This window comes from Jaculus jaculus, chromosome 8 (assembly GCF_020740685.1).
Source record: "Jaculus jaculus isolate mJacJac1 chromosome 8, mJacJac1.mat.Y.cur, whole genome shotgun sequence".
In the NCBI taxonomy this organism is placed as follows: domain Eukaryota; kingdom Metazoa; phylum Chordata; class Mammalia; order Rodentia; family Dipodidae; genus Jaculus; species Jaculus jaculus.
The window spans coordinates 81,390,656-81,412,967 of NC_059109.1; the positions used below are offsets into that span (position 1 = coordinate 81,390,656).

At 44.9% G+C, this 22,312-nt stretch overlaps 1 protein-coding gene across 1 annotated transcript; it reads left to right on the forward strand.

Annotated features, from left to right (window-relative positions):
- Positions 1 to 476: 476 nt before the first annotated feature.
- On the forward strand, positions 477 to 21,770 carry Tgm6 (transglutaminase 6). The gene is made up of 12 exons (XM_012949422.2): positions 477 to 702; positions 1,155 to 1,397; positions 2,635 to 2,753; positions 4,239 to 4,367; positions 5,931 to 6,108; positions 6,557 to 6,695; positions 7,366 to 7,469; positions 7,539 to 7,781; positions 9,278 to 9,619; positions 19,761 to 19,915; positions 20,146 to 20,279; positions 21,617 to 21,770. Exons 1-12 carry the CDS (start codon positions 477 to 479, stop codon positions 21,768 to 21,770), a joined length of 2,166 nt encoding a protein of 721 aa, XP_012804876.1.
- Positions 21,771 to 22,312: the final 542 nt, after the last annotated feature.

The following is a 22,312-nucleotide window of genomic DNA, read 5'->3' on the forward strand; positions in this document are numbered from 1 at the left end:
GAAACAACCAAACAGTCTGTGGAAACCAAAAGCAGCAAACATGAATGGGCAGCAAGCAGCAGGGACCCCACCAGATTTCAGACTGCTCTGCATACCTTTGGGCTAGAAATCAGTTCTTCCCACAAACACACCCTATGGCTGGAGCCCAGGATCTGCCTCCAGTTATACCTCCTCTAGTCATGTGGCTGGAGAGCCAAATTACAGGGGACATACATTCAAACTACCACAGTCTGTAAACAAAGATACATAAAACAAAGTTCTATATGGATGGGTCAGTGAATAAGTTGTAACAAGAGGTTCACAGGAATTCAACTCTTGTATTTTCTACACAAACAATGGTTCAGTGCTTACTAAATTACAGGACTTCGCAGAATTTAAGCACAGCAAATAAACAGAATGAATGGTATATGATAAATCATTCCTAGATGGACCAAGGCTAGCAGGATAAAAACAGATGGAGAACAAGCCAGGCATAGATGAAGTGGTTCAAAGGGCTTGGCCTCACCTCTCCATCCTCTCCCTACTCAGGGGTCATAATCACCAAGGTGGACTGGCAGCATTTGAAAAATGGCACTGCCCACCACACCCAGGAGTACACTTGCTCTGAGCTGGTGGTTCGCAGGGGCCAGTTGTTCAACATAACACTGGATCTGAACAGAGTCCTGGACAGAGAGGAGGACCTCATCTTCACTGTGGAGACAGGTAAATGGGCTCTTCAGCACCCTTAGTGGTCTAACTTGAGACTCTGTAGTTGGCAGCCCAGGCACTGGGATAAGCAAGTTCCTAGAAGTGGCTTAGTTAAGAAGAGCTTAATCCTGAGGACTTCTGATAAGTTTCCTATAGACAACATCAGGGTAAGATGACCTCTCTGGAGCTCTGTGCATGCCAAGGAGTTCAGGGCTTTGGAAGGGAATGGAGAGTGGTCATTTTTGGAATGCCTTTTTCCTTCCCTGACTACACAAGAGGCCAGCTTGGGTTTCACACTGTTGTCAGTTTCTCATTGAGTGGAGCTAAGCCAGATAGACCCTTCAGGGGCTAGGTCAGATCCTTCCCTACATAGCCTCCCAGGATCTCAGGGTGAAGACTGGCATTTTAGACCTGGAGTTATGTTTCATAGCAAGCAGGGAAACCTGATCCCCTCTCCTGTCTTCCAGGACCCCAGGCATCTGAGGCCCTCCACACCAAAGCCACATTCCAGACAGCAGAGCTAGAGGTGAATAACACCTGGACAGCTGCAAAAGGGGCACAGACAGAAAACACTGTGACCATCAGCCTCATCAGTCCTCCCAATGCAGTCATCGGCCGCTACCTGCTGAGTGCAAGGGCTTCTTCTCGCCGGAAACACAGTGACAGGAAGCTGGGCGAGTTTGTTCTCCTGTTCAATCCTTGGTGTCCAGGTAGGAGCTGTCACACCCAAGGCTAAAGGTTTATTAAAGCCATCCTTAGAAGCAGGCCTGCCCTGGGAGGAGCCTGAAAGGCAGATTAAGGGACAGGGAAGCAAATGCCAAGAGTTGGCCCCATGGAAGAGCCTGGTACCAGATGCTACAACAAAGCTTAGACAAGAGGTGCAGGGCAGTGGTCTCTGATGTCAGATGTCAGTAAGAAGTAGAAGGAGAAGCTCAAGGGCAGGTAAGAGCCAGGCCTGTAAGTCAGGCAGCTCTAAGAAGCTAAGTTGCTTCTTTCTACGAGATGGTTTCCATACCTGTGATCTGGGACTAATACCAGCACCCAGCTTTGGTTTACTGGTAGTCACAGAGCCAAGGCACATCACAAGGCCTCAGGAAAGGGTAAACTGGGGTCCAGATTTTTCTTAATGTTTAGAATATGAAGCTAGACAGACATAGAAAAGCCTTTAATCTCAGCAGCCAGGAGGCTAAGGTAGGATGCTCACCATGAGTTCGAGGACAGCCTAGGGTGACAGAATGAGGTCCAGGTCAGCCTGGGCTAGAGTGAGACCCTGTCTCAGAAGAAATAAAGGAAGGAAGGAAGGAAGGAAGGGGGGAGGAAATAAAGGAAGGGGTAGGGAAAGGGAGGGAGGGACGGACGGAGGGAGGGGAGATATGAGGCTAAATCTGGGCTTGGTGGCATATACTTGTAATTGCAGCACTGGGGAGGTAGAGACAGGGGCTTGTGAGGCAGGGGCGGAGGATCCCTGTGGCTTACTAGCTAGCCAGTCTAGCCTACTTGGCAAGTTCCAACCCAGTGAAAGACCCTATTGCAAATAAAGTGGATGATGTTTCTGAGAAACAACACCTAAAGTTATCTTCTGACCTCTACACACACACACACACACACACACACACACACACACACGTGCATACACAGATAATTGCATGTACATCATAAAGAAAAAGAAAATGAGGCTTTGGTTGATATCAAGTTGGGCTACCCGAAGGTGTCAGAGCTTCCAAAATCCTGCCTTAGGCTGAGCAAGAAGTTGTTTCCTGCTAGGGAAAAGGCTAAGTAGGGTTGGGGTTTGACAAGGATGAACTTGGATCCAGCAAGCTCCTCCTGCCCTGTCCTGCCCAGGTTGGCCTCTAGGCTCTATCCTGCTACTGAGCCCTGATACAGCCCCTTCCCAGGCCAGCAGGGCCAAATCCCCAACCCATATGGGGCTTGATGACTGCTTTTCAGAGGACGATGTGTTTCTGGACTCAGAGGAGGAGAGACAGGAGTATGTGCTCAACGACAGTGGTGTCATCTTCCGAGGCGTGGAGAAGCACATCCGAGCCCAGGGCTGGAACTACGGGCAGGTCTCCAGGGCTGGGGGGACTTGGGCTGGGATATGGGAACAGGCAAGCTGGGAGTCTTCTGTCCATCCCCCTCTTCCTAGGAAGGGCAAGCTGGCAAGGGAGCTGGGCTGATTCTCAGAAAAATCTATTCATTCATTCATCTACTACCGCTGGTGCCAGGGCCTGCCCTGGACTCTTGGGAAGTTGTCATACATGTCATACAGTTTGGAAATAGAAAAGATCAAGTCTGTGCAGCTTTGATCAGTGGCTCCCAACCCAGAACATAAATTAGAATCACACAGGAGGGAAGAGTGCTCCTAAAGACATAGGTGTTGGCCTGTCCTCCAGGGAGGCTGATTCAACAGGCCTGAGAATGTGCAGTTTAGACAAGTTCCCAGATCATACTGGCATTGCTGGTTTGGGCTATACGTTGTTATCTACTGGCCTACACAAATGCAGTCATCCCTCCATATCTATGGAGAGTTGATTCCAGAACTCCACACAAATGCCAAAATCCACAGATGCTCAAGCCCATTCTATAAAATGGGAAGTATTTGCATCACGCATACTATGCATCTCGGTCTGTGTACTTTCGGCCATGCATAGTTACTCCTAACACCTAACACAATGTAAGTGCTATGTTAGGCTAGGCTGTGTTTGCAGAATAATGACAGAATAGTCTATATACAGTCAGAGTACACACAGTTTGTTTTTCTGGATATTTTCTATCTGAAGTTATTGAAGCCTTGGATATAGAACACGGATACACCTCCAAGCAAGGAGGATCAATACCATTACAGTAGCAATCACAACAAGGAAAACAAGAGTGGTAGGGGTGGGCAAAAGGATTCCAGAGCAGGGTGAAAGGAACCCTATCAACCTCAGGGGGTGAGGAAAGCCTGCAGACAACAGGCTCAAGTCTCTAAAGTTGGTCAGGACCTAGTTGGGCAGGGAGAAGAGCAGGCCAAGCAGCTGGGGCAGGAGGATTGCCTGCCTGGGTGCAACCTGGGAGGAGGGTGGCACAGGCAGGTCAAGGACTTCACTGTCCAGGGTGGGAGCCAAACGCATTTGGGTTCAAAGACTGGGCAATGATAATACACTGGAGAATTTTAGGGTACACCTAAGGGGTTCCCACTACTCAGCTACCACCTCTTGCTACCATGGGGGAAAAGCCAGCCTAGGGCTACTAAAAGTTGTATGAGAAAAATCTGCCACTTGTCACCATCAAGGGATTTAAATGTGTTTAAAAACACATTCAGCAAAGGAGTGTACATAAGGTAGACATGGTTGGAGTCACCAGTTTCTGCTGCCGTAGTATGGGTAGTAGGGTCATGAGAGGGGCGTGGTTGAGGCTGGGCTTCTGGTTCCCAAGATGAGCCTCTGAGGAACCCGAGGGGGCTGGGCAAGCTCTTCTGCTCAGGCACAAGCAGTGAGGCCGTGGGTTGTGGGAGACTAGCAATGTACACACAAGGCTCTAGCCTCTGAACACAGCCTCTCTGGGAGCAGTTTGAGGAAGATATCCTGGACATCTGCCTTTCCATCCTGGACCGAAGCCCCAGTCACCAAGATGACCCAGCCACTGATGTGTCCCACCACCACGACCCTGTGTATGTCACCAGGATCATCAGTGCCATGGTGAGGAAACCTCTGCCATTCTTGGATATCCTCCTTCAAGAATCCCCCGACCAGCCCCAGAGTCACAGCCTAGGATTCACCCCAAGTCACCCTTTGCTTTGATTCACTATTGTTGCATAGCCAGCAATTCCCAAACTCCAGGCCTCAAAACACCATATGTTACATACACACAATTGTGTGGATCAGGAATTTTGCAGGGCACCATCAGAATGGTTGCCTTCTGCTCCCAGAAGCTCTCACTGGGCATGCCTGAATGGCTGCAGATGTCCAGGATGGAAAGGCAGCCCAGTGTATCTCAGTTTTCGGTTCTAGTGACAATAGCTGCTGGCTCCTGCCCATGCCATGGCGGCTGAAACAGGAACATCCAACATGGCAACTGGGTTTCTGGGCTTGGGGAAAGGGGTGCTGGAAAGCAGGAACTGGCCAGTCACCATCCTTTCTCTGCGCAGCCTCTCCATGTAGCTGGCAGAGGTTGTCTTCTGGTGTTGCAGTCTCACATATGGCACCTGCCTCCCTGGCAATTTTCCCGAGAAAGAAGAAGGAGAAGCCGCCAAGCTTCTCAAGCTCAGCCCAGCCTCATCATAGTGGTCAAAGCAGTCACAGGCTCACCCAGGCTCAAGGATATAGGCCCAGATCCACTTCCCTGGGGGCAGAATGTCCACTTGAACTGATTACAGGCATCAGACTACATACCTCCTCCACAAAAGGCAGTGAAGGCAGTGAGAGGGCATCCCAGTGGTCTCTAACCCATGCTGATGGGGAGCTGGGACTCCAAAACTAGATAAAGCTATATTTCTCATATGTGATATTCTCAACGCCCCCTCCCCATCCCACAAGAGCTCACAGTGATGATGGAGCATAGCACATCAACTGCAGTGACCGATTCCCAACCACAGAACGTTGTAGCCTGTGAAGAGCCATGCAGGTCCCAAGTCCAAGTCCCGGACACATGGATCACCCTTTTGCTAACTTGCTGTGTGATTTGGGCAAATCACCTAACCCCTTGGAGCTTCAGTTTTCTCCTCTGAAAAAGATAACAAAGCAAATTAATAGAACTTATACTGTACATTGAACACAGGTTAATCCAGTGTGCACAAAATCCCTAGAATAGTACCTGTTGTCTTCAGTAAATCTTCAGTAAACATCAGTTGCCTTTATAAGGACTATACTGCCAACAGTTCCAAATTTAGGTTCTAGATATTTAAATCAGAAAATGCTCTAAAATCATAGAGCACTTTTGACAACAGATCATCTAAATGGAAGATAATTGAAAATATAAGTAGCACCAAAAAGTAGGCTTTTTAAATGGTGTGGGGGGGTATGAGGGGTGGTGTTGTGGATCAAACCCCAGACCTCATGTATTCCAAATATAAATTCTACTACTGAGCTATGCCCCCCAAAAGCAGGTATTTTATGATAGCAGATGACCCCAGTTTTCAGGCAACTGAAAAGCATGGAGTAGTCCCCACTGACCTAGTGATTCAAAGAGATGATTTTACTATGGCAAGATTCTTGAAGTGGGGATCCCCTGTCTCGTGGTGGACTAATGCCTCCCTTGTCCAGGTGAACAGTAACAATGATCGGGGTGTGGTGCAGGGCCACTGGCAGGGCAAATATGGTGGTGGCACCAGCCCACTGCACTGGAGTGGCAGCGTGGCCATCTTGCAGAAGTGGTTCAAGGGCAGGTACAAGCCGGTCAAATACGGCCAGTGCTGGGTCTTCGCTGGAGTCATGTGCACAGGTATGGAAAGAGGGGCCCCTCATTAGTGTGCTGTCTTGTTTGCATGTTTTTGAAGAGATTTGCATATGCTGCATTGTGAGGAGGAAATAGAAGTCTGGTCAATGAAGAGAGAAGCCAACTAGTTCATTTTTCTGACATTTGGTCTTTTATTTGGCACAAATCATCTGCCTAAATCTGACTGAATGTTGTAGATGGACCCTTACACCTCAAGTCCCCTCAGAAAGGTGTGTGGTACCATCATATGCTTACAAGGTCTTGCCAGCCTTGAGACATGTCTACCAAAATAGTGGTGGCTTGGCATCTCCAGAAGTCTCCTGAGAACAGGTAGAGGAGATGATGGTATTTCTACCACAGTAGAAAGACTGAGGGGATATGGCCAGACGGGGGTGGTATAGCCTGAGGGGGCCAGGCTGCCATGGCTCCTACAGCCTCACCCTCTGCTCTGCAGTCCTCAGGTGCCTGGGAATCGCAACACGGGTGGTGTCCAACTTCAACTCAGCCCACGACACCAATGAGAACCTGAGTGTGGACAAATACGTTGACTCTTTCGGCCGAACCCTGGAGGACCTAACAGAAGACAGCATGTGGTGGGTTCAAGGCCATTGGTTTCTAGTTCTTGAATGGACTAAGCATTTTCTTGTCTCCTGACAGCTGCATATGCCATTCTTCCTAGCTGCAACACTGGTCCCTAGTCTTCCTCTGGCTAGTTCTTTATATTAAGTCTTACCTTAGATGTCATTTACCTAGAGTAGGCCTCCAGCAGCCCTTCTCTAGGGAAAACCCCTCCACAGCATTTATTATCACATTGTTATTATCGCATTATTATTATCACATTATTCCTGCAGTCTGCCACTGTCATCAGAATGAAAGCATCATCACACACACACTATAGTAGCTGCTGCTGCTGCTGCTGCTGCTGTTATGTTTTCCTGACTTCTATTGCCCTTAGCCTGTCACCCCAGCACTAGGGAGGCAGAGGCACCAGATCTCAAGAGCAAAGGCAACCTGGGCTTCCTGGCGGTTCACAAACCACTCTGGGGTACATTAAAAGAAAAGGAATGTGAACTGTATGAGGGCAAGGATCTTTGGTCTTATTTGCAGCTGTACTTCTACTAGCTTGAGAAATAAGATTCCTGGTTTGTACACACACATGTGCACACCTGTGAATAGCATGTGGCACCAGCGCAGCTGATGAGCCCCAGAGCTCTTGCGGGGTTTGTGCGGAAAGCCACTTCACCCACCTTCTGTTGGCGACAGGAATTTCCACGTCTGGAACGAAAGCTGGTTTGCCCGGCAGGACCTGGGTCCGTCCTACAACGGCTGGCAGGTGCTGGACGCCACGCCCCAGGAGGAGAGCGAAGGTAGGGCTCGGCAGGGCGGTGCCAGACCCTGACCACCCAAGCCAGGCTCACACCCACCCTCCTGCCCAGGTGTGTTCCAGTGCGGCCCTGCCTCGGTCACTGCCATCCGCGAGGGTGACGTGCACCTGGCCCACGACAGCCCCTTTGTGTTTGCGGAGGTCAACGCCGACTACGTCACCTGGCTGTGGAACGAGGACGAGAGCGTGGAGCGAGTGTACTCTGACACCAAGAAGATCGGGAGATGCATCAGTACCAAGGCGGTGGGCAGCAACTCCCGCGTGGACATCACAGAACTCTACAAGTACCCAGAAGGTGAGGGCCATGTGGCTGCCCTTATCAACTTCCCCAGAGTGGCCCATCGAGCAGTGTGGGACCAGATCCTCACCGAATATTTGATGGCAGCAGAAGCTGGGTTTAGCTTTGTCTCATATGCTAAATCACAGACGCTGGTGTGGGTTAGTCAGCGGCCTCCTGGGCTTGCTAAACATCTCTTCCACGGTTTCCTATAGTAGCAATAGCATCTTTCCTCAACCACTCCCACGTGTCAGAGACTGTATAAATGCGTGCACACGGGATACAACTGCTGCAGGGAGTAATTGTGGAGACAGCAGCAGGGCATGTGCGGAACGTTTAGGAAACATGGACTAGACACAGTGCGGAGTAGGAGCAGCTCCCGGACTTTGTCATCTACCATGCCATGGCCCTTCATGTAGGAGCCTGTGCTTGCTGGGGTATAGAAACGAGATAGCCGGATGCTTTTTCTCATAGCTGCCCCAGACCCATACTTTAAAACCTCCCTTCCAAAAGGGTAGCAGGTGCTCGGGCAGTGCCCTAAGCTGACCCATATGTGTCCATCCATCTCCACTTAAGACCATGTTACAAAGTAAAGCAGAGCTGGTCCCCCACCATGCCTGGATCACAAGCCAGAGCAGTGACCCTGGAAGGTTGAAGGAAGGAGGCAGGCTCTGTTCACCCCCACTGTGGATAAGGAGAAGGCTGGCCTGGCTTTCTCCACCACAGCTTGGCCCTGCAGGTCTCTCCTTGCTCAAGAAACCTGATGCTTGTAAGACTGGTAAACGTGCCACAGGGAATGGCACCTTCCCCTTCTAGTAGGCACTCCATCTTTACCAGTCATCCCCTCCTTGTTGTAGACTCCCCAAACCCAGCCTCATGTTTTTTGGGTTTTTTGTTTTGTTTTGTTTTTCAAGGTAGGGTCTCACTCTAGTCCAGGCTGACCTGGAATTCACTATGGAGTCTCAGGGTGGCCTCGAACTCATGGCAATCTTCCTACCTCTGCCTCCCGAGTGCTGGGATTAAATGTATGAGCCACCATGCCCGGCTCAACCTCGGTATTTTTAAGCATCTTCATATGCATAGAAATCAACATTCACTTGATACATTTTTCTAGTGACTGCTATAGACCATCTTTTGTGCTCTCCTCGCTGCACAGGGGTGGGCTGTGGTAAAGGTAGTAGGTTATGAGGCATCTCTCTCATAGGCCCTGCAGGTCCATCTGCTGGTAGCTTTTGAACTCAGAACGTGGGGTCTTTGAAAAGAAATCAATATCTCACCTCGTTGTCAGACACTGGGAATCTGATTTTTTTAATGTGAAATTCCCTGAGCTGATGTCTTGGCAACTGGTTTAAAGTGTACATATGGATCTAGGCTGCCAGCTTATGGCCAGACCTTGGAGATTCGTGTGAATTTGAAGTGCTGACAAGTGGTGGTCTGACCCACAGCAGTGAGGCCTGGGCCTGGGAGATGAGGCAGAGTACTGTGCCTGCCCCTGATGATGCAGTGCCCCACAGGGTCCCGGAAGGAGAGGCAGGTGTACAGCAAGGCTATGAAGAAGCTGCTCAGCATGGACACCTGGGTGAGGAGGACGAAGATCCGCAGGGCTGGAAGACAGTGTCTCTGGCGTGATGACCTCCTGCAGCCCCCCTGCAAACCCAGCATCACTGGCAAGTTCAAAGTGCTGGAGCCACCAGTGCTGGGCCAGGAGCTAAGGCTGGCTTTTTGCTTAGCCAACCTCACCTCTCGGGTCCAGCGAGTCCAGGTCAATCTAAGTGGTGCCACCATCCTCTACACCCGTAAGCCAGTGGCAGAGATCCTGCATGAGTCCCACCCAGTGAGACTGGCTCCACTAGAAGGTAAGAACAGCCTGCTTGGTGAGATCTAGCTGACACACCCACTGTTCCAGAATGGTTGGGAGCTGCACAGCAGTGAGGGCTTCCCTGGACATGCAATCATTCCTAGGAAGGAATTTATTTCCTTCTTGCTCTCTCTGTCTGTCTCACTCTTCATACATATTATCTCTTATGTCTCTACATGTGTGTCTCTTCTCTCTGTCTCTCTGTATATTGTTGCTCTCTGTCTCTATCTTTATCTTTCTTTTCTCTCTCTTTCTAACTATGCATGTATGTATGGACCTGTCTGTCTCTCATGCCTTTCACATGCTGTCTGAACTATAAAATGCAGTTGAACAAAAGCAACCACAGTCATTCCTCTGGACTAGTTCTTGACAAGTGTACCTTGTGGATTTTGACAGGCAAAACACATGAAGGAGGTATCACACAATTTTTAGCTCTTTTTGTCACAAAATTTAAATCACAAAATGATACTTCATAATGAAATATATTAACATATTTTCTCCTGTCTTTTAGCAATTTTTGTCATGTTCGAAGTAATGCATATTCATTAAAGATTTTAAGAGCAAAAGAGGAAAACTGCCTATGATCTTACCACCTACCTACAAACTGTTAACAGGTTTTCCTTCCAAATTTTCAGTTCTTATTTGTTTTTTGAAAAGCATAGTTCTAATTAAATATTACAATGCCCTGCACTTTTCATATTACATTATATCTTATTTTATAAGCTCTTCATAAACATCATTTAAGTATACAGGTAATGTTTACATGAATACATGGTTATTTATCTTTTCTATGGGGTAGTTATCAGTTTATTGCTACTAAAAATAACACTAAAGTAAATATCTTGAAACAAAAACTTTTGGATTTTGACTGTTTTTGTTAGAATAGATTCATAAAAATAGAATTGTTGAGGCCAGGCATGGTGGTGCGCACCTTTAATCCCAGCACTGGGAGGCAGAGGTAGGAGGATCGCTGTGAGTTTAAGGCCATCCTGAGACTCCATAGTGAATTCCAGGTCAGCCTGAGCTAGAGTGAGACCCTACCTCAGAAAACCAAAAGAAAGAAAGAAAACATAGAATTGTTGAGCCAAATAGCATAAATATAATTTGTTAAAATACATAGCTTGGTCTGGAGAGATGGCTTAGTGGTTAAAGCACTTGCCTGTGAAGGCTGGGGACCCCAGGTTCAATTTCCCAGTAACCCTCATAAGCCAGATGCACTAGGTGATGCATGTGTCTGGAGTTCATTTGCAGTGGTTGAAGGCCCTGGTGTGCCCATTTTCTCTCTGTCTCTCTGTCTCTGTCTCTCTCTTTCTCTCATCTGCCTCGTCAACTCTCTCTCAAATAATTAAAATACATTTAAAAACACATGCAAAAAATACATAACTTATTTTTTATATTAGTACACTTTTTGTTTTTGGTTACTTTAGTTTCCAGAAAAAATGAATGTTAAGTACAGAGAGTTCCCAGGTATGCCCTCAACACCTCCTCCTAACAACACCATGAGCTGGTGTAGCACATGGGTTACAAGTGATCGGGTAGGATTGACATATTATTTTCCACCAAAGTCCATAGTTGACAATAGGGTTCACTTTTGATGTGCATTCCATGGTTTTGGCAAATGTACAATAGCATATACCACTAGCTGAGAATCATACAAAATGGTTCCACTACTATAAATTCCTTCATGTGTCTGCCATCTATCTCTATTTCCCCAGCAACCACTGATCTTATCATTGTCCCATAACTTTGCCTTTTCAGCATGTGTAGCATTTTCAGGTTGGTCTCCTTAGTGATATGTATTTAGAGCTCCTCCATGTTTTGTTTTCTTTTAGTTTTTATTGCATGTGTGTATGTGTATGTAAAGTGTGTGTTGTATGTGTGATGTGTGCTGTATGAATGTGTATATAGATGTGTACTGTATGCAGAGGTCAAAGAAGAATATTGGGTGTCCTCTTACCACTCAGCCAAGGATTTCCTTGGAACAGGGTCTCTCCCTCAACCAGGGGTTATTGTCCAAAAGCAAGCCCCAACAATTCTCCAGTCTCCATCCCCTCACCCCATAGACTGGGGTTACAGATATACATGGCCACACCTGGCTTTTTATGTGGGGTCTAGGGAGTCAAGCTTGGTGGTCTCAAACCCCAAGAGACCCTCGTGCTTCAGTAGCAAGCACTTTGACCTGCTGGGCCATTTCCACAGCCTGTTTTGTTTTGCAATGCCCCTTTACCACTGGATAGTATTCTATTGCATAGATCAGGGCTTGTTATTTACCTGCTGAGAGACAGGTGCCTCTACTTTGGGGCACTTATGAATAAAGCTACAATAACTATCAATACTTATAAAGTTATATTTATATCCATATACTTTTGCGTTGCTACAACAAAATGCCCTAGGCAGGCTAAATTTGTAAAGAAATAAGACTTAGGACTGGGGATAGAGTTCAGTGGTAGAGTACTTGCCTAGCAGTTCAGGTCCTAACTTTGATCCCTGTGGTGGTTTGATTCAGGTGTTCCCCATAAACTTATGTGTTCTGAATGCTAGATCTTCATCTGATAGCAATTTGAGAATTGAAGCCTCCTGAAGGAAGTGCATTACTGGGGGAGGGCTTATGGGTGTTATAGCCAGCTTCCTCTTGGCAGTGTTTGGCACACTCTCCTGTTGTCCATCTGATGTTGGCCAGGAGGTGATGTCCACCCTTTGCTCATGCCATTTCTCCCTGCCATCATGGAGCTTCCCCCCAAGTCTGAAAGCCAAAATAAAACCTTTCTTCACAAGCTGCTCTTGGTCAGGCAACACCATGGTGGAAAAAAAAAAAAGAGAAAACAAAATAAATTTATTTAGCTCACAGGCTTGAAGATTGAAAGTCCACATAATATAGCACAGGCTTTGGCAAGTGCCCTGTGACAAATAATGGTACATATGTGGCAGGATAGATCGTATCTCGAAACAGGAAGCAAGAGCCAGAGATGGTGGTACCTGCTTTTAATTTTAGCACTTTGGAAACTAGAGTAAGAAGATTATGAGTTCAAGGCTAGCCTAGGCTACATAGCAAGAACCTGTCTCCAAAACAAGCAAAGAACAAGAAGCAAGACTGATGGGGTCCTGCAGTCCCTTCAAAGGCACATATCCAATGACCTAAGGACTTCCCACTAGACCTCACCTCGTAAGGTTCCACTAGCTCCAGTACTATCACTATGGGGACCAAGCCTCCAACACATGAACATTTGGAAGGGCACATTTAAACCACAGCAACATCCCTATGCTGACGTTTCTGTAAACCCAAATTTTCAGTTTGGATAAACACCAAGGAGCTCGGCTGTTAGATCATATGCTAAGAGTATGTTTAGTTATGAAGAAGCTGCCAAACTGTCTTCCATAGTTCCTATACCATTTTGCATTCCTGGCAGCAATGAATGAGACCTTCAGTTCTTTCACATCCTCCCCGGCATGTCATATGTGCTTTGGAGTACTGCCATTCTAACAGGTGTATAACAGCACCTCACTGGTTTACTTGCAATTCTTGAATGATATAGGATGGTGAGTGTTTCCTCACTTGCTGACTGACAGCTTTGTATCTCCTTTGCTGAAGTGTCTAAATCTTTTGCTCATTTGTTAATTGGATTGCTTACTTTCTTTTTTTCTTTTATTGATTTATTACTAGTAGTAGTAGTAGTAGTAGTAGTAGTAGTAGTAGTAGTAGTAGTATGGTTTTTTGAGGTATGGTCTCAGCTGTAGCCCAGGCTGACCTGGAATTCACTATGTAGTCTCAGGGGGGTCTTGAACTCATGGTGATTCTCCTACCTCTGCCTCCCAAGGGCTGGGATTAAAGGTGTGTACTATCACACCCATCTTAAACTGTTTCCTTTCTTATTATAGGATTTCAGGAGGTCTTAATGTGTTTTTACATAACAACTATTTCTCCATGTCTTTGGCTTGTCTTCCCACTTGGCAATACTTTTTACAGAGTAGTTTTGTTTTCTTTTGTTTTTTTTTTTTGGTTTTTTTTTTTGAGGTAGGGCCTCACTGTAGCCTAGGCTGACCTGGAATTCACTATGTAGTCCCAGGCTAGCCTCAAACTCTTGGTGATCCTCCTACCTCTGCCACCCAAGTGCTGGAATTAAAGGCATGCAGTACCATGCCTGGCGAGTTTTTAATTTTAATAAAACTCAACTTATTAACTTTTTCCTTTGTGAATCATGCCTTCTACATTGCACATACAATATCATCCATATGTTTCAGATGTGACGAATGAAGTCTGCATCTAAATGTTTTCTCGTCCTGTTGTCATGGCACTTGTAGACAAGGTTACAGTTACTCCATTGTGTTTCTAAGATCATTTGACTCTGTTTCTGAACTCTGTATGTTCCATGAATCTATTTGTCTGTTCTTTTACATTTTGGTGGTTTACAATAAGTCTTGAAGTCAGTAGTACTAGTTCTCCAATTTTGTTCTTCCCCTTCAGTATTGCCTCTCCAATTAACTTTACACTCACTTTGTTAGTGTACCAGACAGATTCAGGTTCGCTGAGATGAACTTCCAGACCAGGCACAGTTATGGAGGAAGGGATTTATTGAAGCTTACAGATCCAGGGGAAGTTCCATAATGGCAGAAGAAGCTGGCCTGCCTTCATAGGCCCAAAAAGAGAGAGAGAAGTACAAGCCAAAAGCCACACAGCACACTTCAGGAGCTCCAGCTAGGCACACTTTGCATATCTTTAGATTGAAATCTGAAACCCACCACCACACCTTAAGATCCACCCAGTGACACTGCCTCCAGCCACGTAGTAGCAGATGCAAACTACAAACAAATAAACAACTGAATATATTTGGGGCCATCTATTCAAACCACCACATTTAGTATTCACAAATAACTTTTGTTGTTATTGTTGTTTGGTTTTTCAAGGTTGGGTTTCACTTTCGCCCGGGTTGAGCCAGAATTCACTCTATAGTGTCAGGGTGGCCTCACACTCACAGCGATACACCTACCTCTGCTTCCAAAATGCTGGGATTAATGGCGTGTACCACCATGTCTGGATCACAAATAACTTTTATTGATTGCAATTACATTAAATCTATAGATCAGAGAAGAACTGACAGCTTGAAAATATTAAATCTTCCTATCCATGAACATGGGATATCTCTCCATTTGTTTAATTCTTCTTTGGTTTCTTCTGTCAAAGTTTTCCTCATATATGTCTTGAACATATTACTCATAATATTTCATTAAGAGAGTGCTAACAGGGCTGGAGAGATGGCTTAGCAGTTAAGTGCTTGCCTGTGAAGCCTAAGGACCCCGGTTCGAGGCTCGGTTCCCCAGGTCCCATGTTAGCCAGATGCACAAGGGGGCACACGCGTCTGGAGTTCGTTTGCAGAGGCTGGAAGCCCTCGCGCACCCATTCTCTCTCTCCCTCTATCTGTCTTTCTCTCTGTGTCTGTCACTCTCAAATAAATAAATAAAATTATTTTTTAAAAAAAGAGAGTGCTAACATGAATAACATTGTGTTTTTTTTTTTCCAAATCAAGTTGTTAAATGATTATGTGTAGGAAAGTTGGTTTTTGACTTGTGTATTGATCCTGTATCTTAAAACTTTCCAATAATCAGTTTTTGTTTGCGTATTACTATTGTTGTCTATTCTTTTAGATTTTATACATAGACAATCATGTTATCTGTGAACAAAAATGTTTTCTTTCTTCCCATATTTGTATTCCTTTCACTTCCTTTTTCTGTCTTATTTCACTAGCTACTTCATCATCCAATATAATGCTGATATGGAATAAGGAAATGGAAAAGGGCTGGAGAGATGGCTTAGCAGTTAAGGCACTTGTCTGCAAAGCCTAAGGACCCATGTTTGACTCTCCAGATCCCACATAAGCCAGATGCACAAAGGTGAGGTAAGTGCAGTTTCACATGCTCACTAGGTGGTGCAAATATCTAGAGTCCAATTGCAGTGGCTGAAGCTCAGGGGTGCCAATTCTCTCTCTCTCTCTCAAAATAAAAAAATAAAAATTTAAAAAAAGAAAAGGGAATATCTTTTCTTTGTTCCAAATCATGTAGAAAAAGTTTCTAGCTTCTCATCATTAAGATTGATGCTTGCCATTATCAGTCTTCAAGTTAAGAAAGTTCTCCCTGTATTCCTAGTTTGCATAAGTATTGGATTTTATCAAATCCCTTTTCTGTTTTTTTGTTTGTTTGTTTGTTTGTTTTTTGAGGCCAGCCCAACATACTGGCCCTTTTTTTAATGTGAGAGAGTGAGAATGGGAGAGAGAGAGAGCAAGAAAAAGAATTGGCACACCAGTGCCTCAGCCACTGCAGTCAAACTCCAGATGTGTGTGTCCCCTTGTACGCATGTGCAGCCTTTCATGTTTGCATCCCTTGGTGCATCTGGCTTGCTTGGGACCTGGAGAGTAGAATATGAGTAGGCTTTGTAGGCAAGTGTCTTAACAGCTAAGCCATCTCTCCGGCCCTGTTGTGTGACTTTTTTACAAAGGTGTGATTTGTATTCTATAGATGTAATGGATACATTAATGAACTTTAATGCCTAAAATGAACCTCACTTTGATCATTATAAAAAAAGTTTTATTTGCTGTCATATTCAATTAGTTAACATTTTGTTGAGAATTTTTATATCAGTGTCCAACTAGAGAAATTTATCTGTTGTTATCTTTTTCTACAATGTCTTTGCAACATTTGGCATTAAAGTAATACTGGCCTCATGAAATGCATTAGAAGTCTTCTGCTTCCATCTTCTGGAGTAAACTATAGAAACTTGTTACACCTTCTTCCTTAAATATTTGGTAGAATTCACCAGTAAATCCATCAGGGATTGGCACTTTCTTTTCTGAATGTTATTAATTACTAATTCACCATCTCTAATAGATGTAGGCCCATTCAGAAAGTCTATTCTGTTTGCGTGAGTTTTGTGTGTATTCAAAGAAATTATTTTTGTTTCAGGGAATGTGAGGGCACAGAGTTGTCCATAATAGTCCTTTTACTATCTTTTCATGTTCATGGCATCTGTAGTGATGTCCCCTTTTGCATTTCTAGTATTTGTAATTTGTATCTTCCTTTTTTAAAACTTAGCCTTGCTAGAGCCTCATTGCTTTTATCAATTTTTTTTCAAAGAATCAACTTAGGGTTGATTTTCTCTTCTACTATAATTTTTTAATATATTTATTTAATTGTTTATTCATTTATTTATTTGAGAGAAAAAAGGTAGAGAGAGGGAATGGCATGCAAAGGGCTCCAGCCACTGCAAACAAACTCCAGATGCATGTGCCTCCTTGTGCATCTGGCTTACATGGGTCGTGGAATTGAACTGGGATCCTTTGGTTTTGCAGATGAGTGCCTTAACCGCTAAGCCATCTTCTCAAGCCCTACTATAATTTTTATTATTCATTTTTCTTTTCTTTCTGTTATTGTTGCAGTAGTCCTGGGTTTTTTCTGTTTGTTTGGTTGGTTGGTTGGTTGGGTTTTTTGTTTTGTTTTGTTTTGTTTTATTTTGTTGAGATAGGGTTTCACTCTAATACAGGCTAACCTGGAATTCACTATGTAGTCTCAGGCTGGCCTTGAATTCTTAGTGATCCTCTTACCTCTACCTCCCAAGTGCTGGAATTAAAGTTGTGCACCACCATACCTGACAGTCCTGGGGTTTGAACCTAGGCTACACACATGTTTACAGGGATTCTGTCCACTGAGATGCTGGTCTTTTTTTGTTCATTTTATTTGGAAGGAAGGTCTCACTAAGTGGTTATCCAGGCTGACTGGCCTTGAATTCATTCTGTAACCCAGGCAGGCCATGAACTTGTGATCCTCTTGCCTCAGCTTCCCCAGGTATCTGTATTGGAGACTTGTGCTACCAGGTCCAGTTCTTGTTATTCCTTTTCTTCAGGTTATGTTGGCTTTAATTTTTTCAGTTTCCCAAAGTAGACATTTGGATTAGTAATTTTAAACCTTCCTTCTTAAGTATTACATGCATTAAGTAACACAAAGTTCCAAGTATTGCTTTCACCACAGTTCACAAACTACGAGTTTTATTTTCATTTAGTTCAATATATTTTCGAATTTATCTTGATATTTCTTCTTTGGCCCATGTTCTTTTAGAAATGCATATAATCCTAGCACTCAGGAAGCTGAGGCAGGAAGACTACAAGTTCAAGTCCAGCCTGAGCTAAATAACAAGACTTTATCTCAAAAGATTTTCCAGTTATCCTTCTGTTATTTTCTATTTAAGCTACTATTTTCTATTTAATATCACTGTGGTCTGAAGACATATGCTGCATTATTTCTATGTTTGAAGTGGTTAATGGATTATTTATGGTACAGAATATGCCCTATCTTGAATGCAACCCATGTGCTTGAGAAGAATTCTATTCTTGTTGGATAGAGTATTCAATAGTTGTCTATGATTCCCAGTTGACTTACAACACTGTGGACAATCTCTGTTTTAGGAAAAGGGTCTCAGCTTTCTTTAGATTGTAAATAGAGGCCATGACTCAAAGGTCTGCACATTAATGGGGGACACCTTTCTTCCAGGCTCTGAACTGGTGCTAATGCTCTGCCCAAGCATATCATTGGTGCCATATGTTGGTTCTTCAAGCTGGAACTTGGGATGCTAATAAGGTTCCAATTGATTGTAATGCTGCTGATCCCAAGAACACATTTGGACCATGCAAGAAGTAAATGAAATGTGTATAAAATATCTGGGATAATGTCTACCATCTAGTGAATATGCAATTTTGATGGTATTTGGCAGTATTTTTATTACTATAAATTGGGAATAATTTTAAAATATGTCCATGAGCTGTTGTGAGGATTAGTTCATCTATGAAAGTGCTTCCTGTTACCCTGCAACTCTAATCCCTTAATAATATATAATTATGCACTATTACTGTTAATGTAGCAAACGTTCTCCTAGTAATAACATACTGAACTAAGGAAGCCCAGAAAACAAGATTGTATCTTAACATGTAGTTCGACTGCCTGGCACCAGGCCTTCAGGAGCAGCTAATGTATGCAAACTGGACGAATAGAGAGCCAAGTTCAAGCTCTTGAATGCTCTTTTCCCTAGGCTCAAAACTCAAATGCCTTTGGAGTCAGAAATAAAGGAGAAATAAGGAAAGTAGGCCTAGGGAGAAAGTTCAGACATTAAAGGCACTTTCTTGCAAAGCCTGCCAGCCCAGGTTTGATTTCCCAGTGCCCACATAAAGCCAGACACACAAAGTACATGTGTCTAGAGTTGATTTGCAGTGGCAAGAGGCCCTGGAGTGCCCATATTCTGTTTCTCTCTCCCTCTCTTTCTCTCTCTCTCTCTCTCTCTCTCTCTCTTTCTCTCTCTCTCTCTCCCTCTCCCTCTCCCTCCCTCCCTTACTCCCTCCTCCCTCTCTTGTGAATAGGTACAATTTTTTTTTAAAGAAAGCAGTGGCAGAACCACAGAATATGGTGGAGTCTGGGACAAAACAAAAATAAAAAGACATCATACTAAAAGAAAGATCATAGAAACAATCCACATGTAACTGAATTAGCTCTAGTTAGTTTGTAGTGACCCACACAAGAAGAGAATGTCTAGACAAGCTGTTTATGGCTGGTGAGAGGGAGACAGAGAAAGCAAGCCCGTAGGCACTCAGAAAGCATGGGAATACAGGGAAAGGCTATCAGCAAAGGCTGCCTACACCTGGCAGGACTGACTCGGACTAAACTTTCATGGTGAAGGAGGATTTGGAAACATGCAAGGAAGTTGGAAGCTTGAAGCTACCCTTTAGTCTTCTTTCTTTTTTGGGCCTAGCACATAATAGGTACTCAAAAAATAGTAAATAACTTCTGGGTGACATAACTAGGAGGAGTTTCAATCTTGAATAATTATAAAGAGTTTAGGAAGTTTAGGAAGATCTTGGAGAGATATTTTACTGGTGTGAATTTGAATCCCAGTGAGTTCTGGCTCGTTGGTATACTTTCTGTGTGCCTTTGGACAAGAAATTACTGCTCTGAGCCTTGAGCTTCTTGATCCCTATGAACTGAGGAGAAAAATGGCTTGCTCAGAATTATTGTAAAAACCAGAGTACAGCTTTTAAGCATTCCTTTCCTCCCCTGGATATAAAGCAGACAATTAAGTCCCCAACTCCTCCCTCTGCTCTCCCTACCAGAGAAGACAGTCCCAGTCTCAATATCTTACTCTCAATACAAAGAAGACCTGACAGAAGACAAGAAGATCCTGTTGGCTGCCATGTGCCTTGTCATCAAAGGAGAGAAGCTCTTGGTGGAGAAGGACATTACCCTGGAGGATTTCATCACCATCAAGGTGATGCACATCCACATTCACTGCCTCAGAGTTTAGGGAGGGCATCCACATGTGGGCTTTGTGCCTTTGTCGCCACCTTTAAGATGATGGTGGCATTCTAACAGAGTGTATGTAGGAAGGGAGAGATATGACTAATGCCCCAGTCCCTGTGGGCCCACCAGGCCATGGGATTCTGGGATGGGAGGAGCAGTGAGGAGGACAATGAATGGCTCATGGGTGCTGCCCACCAGGTGCTGGGCCCAGCGATGGTGGGAGTGGAAGTTGCAGTGGAAGTGTTGGTGGTGAACCCACTCCTGGAGGCAGTGAAGGACTGTGTGCTGGTGGTGGAGGGCAGTGGCCTTCTCCAAGGACAACTTAGCATCAAGTAAGTGCAAGGCTGGGGGTTGGCAGGGACAAGGGCTGTCTTCTCACGAGATGGGCCTAAAGGAAGCTATTATGGAGGGAACAGGAGAGATTCTGTACTCTAGGCACAAGTGGACATCAGTCTTTATCCATCCGATCATTAATTTATGTGGCTAGCTCACCTAATCATTCACACAGGTCAGCTTTATGGTTTCACTTGTTTACTTATTACTCACTCACTCATTAATTTTCTGTCTTCTACTTATTCATTATCTATTCTTTTATTCACATTTTTTTTTTTTTTTTGATTTTTGAAGGTAGGGTCTCACTGTAGCCCAGGCTGACCTGGAATTCACTATGGAGTCTCAGGGTGGCCTCGAACTCATGGCGATCCTCCTACCTCTGCCTCCCGAGTGCTGGGATTAAAGGCGTGCGCCACCACGCCCGGCTTTTATTCACATTTTTTACTCACTGAAATTATTCATTTTCTCAACTCAATTTTGGTTCATTCATTCTTTAACTTTATCATTTATTTATGCATTCATCCACTCTCATATAGTCTGGCCATACTGAGCTATGCTGTGAACCACATGTAAATTTTTAGGGACACTAAAATGAACAGACGGGGACTAGGGAGATGGCTTATCATTTCAAATTTCTTGCTTGCAAAGCCTGCCAACCTGGGTTAGCCCAGGTTCAATTCCCTAGTAGCCACTTAAAGCCAGTAGTACAAAGTGGTGCATGTGTCTGGAGTTCATTTGCAGTAGCAAAAGACCCTGGTACACAATGGTCATTCACTCTCTCTCTCTCCTCATAAATAAATGAAAATATATTTTAAAAAGAGGAACAGATGATTTTATGTGTGGGTAAAAGCTCTCAAAACCCTCTCCATGAGAAAAGTGTGAGGGACGAATTCCCAGGGCCCAGGGGATCAGAGACAACCATTGAGTGAGAGCAGCATGGGGCCAGGGGAAGTTCCAGTGCTGCTGATGATTGAGTTGGTCCTTGAATGATAAAATGGGAGCTCTTTTGGCATCAATAAGGAAGGAGTTGTTCCCGGAGGTCTTTGTGAGGGAAGGTCTCCTGAAGAAGAACAAGTAGATCTGGGTCTGTACATGATGAACAAGGGAAAGACATTCAAGGTAGGAAGATTCCTACATAAAAGCTAGGGGAGGGGAGCATAATGTATACTTAGGGTGAGGGAAGAGACTAGCTTGACTAGAGAGGGAGAATGTGTGTGGCAGAAGGGAAGATCACATTGAAAATGTGTTGATCCTAGACTCTAGGAAGCTGTGGCCTGGCAGACCAGACTCAGGAAAGAGGACTGACTATCTGCCTTTCCCCTGCTCTTGCCTCCAGTGTACCCAGTCTGCAGCCCCAGGAAAGAGCCTTGGTCCAGTTCAACATCACCCCCTCCAAGAGTGGCCCAAGGCAGCTGCAGGTGAACCTCGTCAGCTCCCACTTTCCAGACATCAAGGGCTTTTTGGTTGTCCATGTGATTACAGCCAAGTGATGGGCCATGAGGCACTGAGGTGAGGATAAGACCCATTCCCCCCATCCGTCCAATGCCTCTCCCACGTGGAGGCCTGGGCTAGCCTCTTCCCTTCTTTATGATTAGGCAAGTCCCTTCTTTCCTGGGCTTCAGCTTCCTCATTGAGCAGCAAGGTGTGGGATTAAGAATCTTCACCTTTGGGGCAAATGGATAATGTAAGTGCCTAGGGATGTTCTACCCTCCATCTCCTCACCTTCCTGCTGGACATCTCAGCATCCTTGGCCCAGCCAGTGCTGTCCAGTCAGTTCACTTCTCATAGCTCCTCTCTCAGTTCTTAAAATACCCTAGTCCCATCTAGACCCAAAAGTCCTCCAGGCCAAATACTCCCATTACAGAGAAGGAGACTTGCTGAGGCCATAGGTAAGAGTTAGGGAACTATGTACATGCCATTTACCCAAATGTTACCCCAAGTCAGGCTCTTAAAAAGCATTAGATTTTAAGCAATGGGAGATTTTCCTTCAATGGAGAAAAAGGCTCTGGATTCAAAAGGCTATGGCTGTCTG

What these genes read in the sequence shown, in the direction of transcription:
- Tgm6 (XM_012949422.2), top strand. Translation starts at nt 477, where the DNA reads ATGAAGTGGTTCAAAGGGCTTGGCCTCACCTCTCCATCCTCTCCCTAC. An exon ending in GAGACTGGCTCCACTAGAAG is followed by an intron (nt 9,620 to 19,760) that starts GTAAGAACAGCC and finishes TCTCCCTACCAG; the next exon opens with AGAAGACAGTCCCAGTCTCA. An exon ending in AGGATTTCATCACCATCAAG is followed by an intron (nt 19,916 to 20,145) that starts GTGATGCACATC and finishes GCTGCCCACCAG; the next exon opens with GTGCTGGGCCCAGCGATGGT.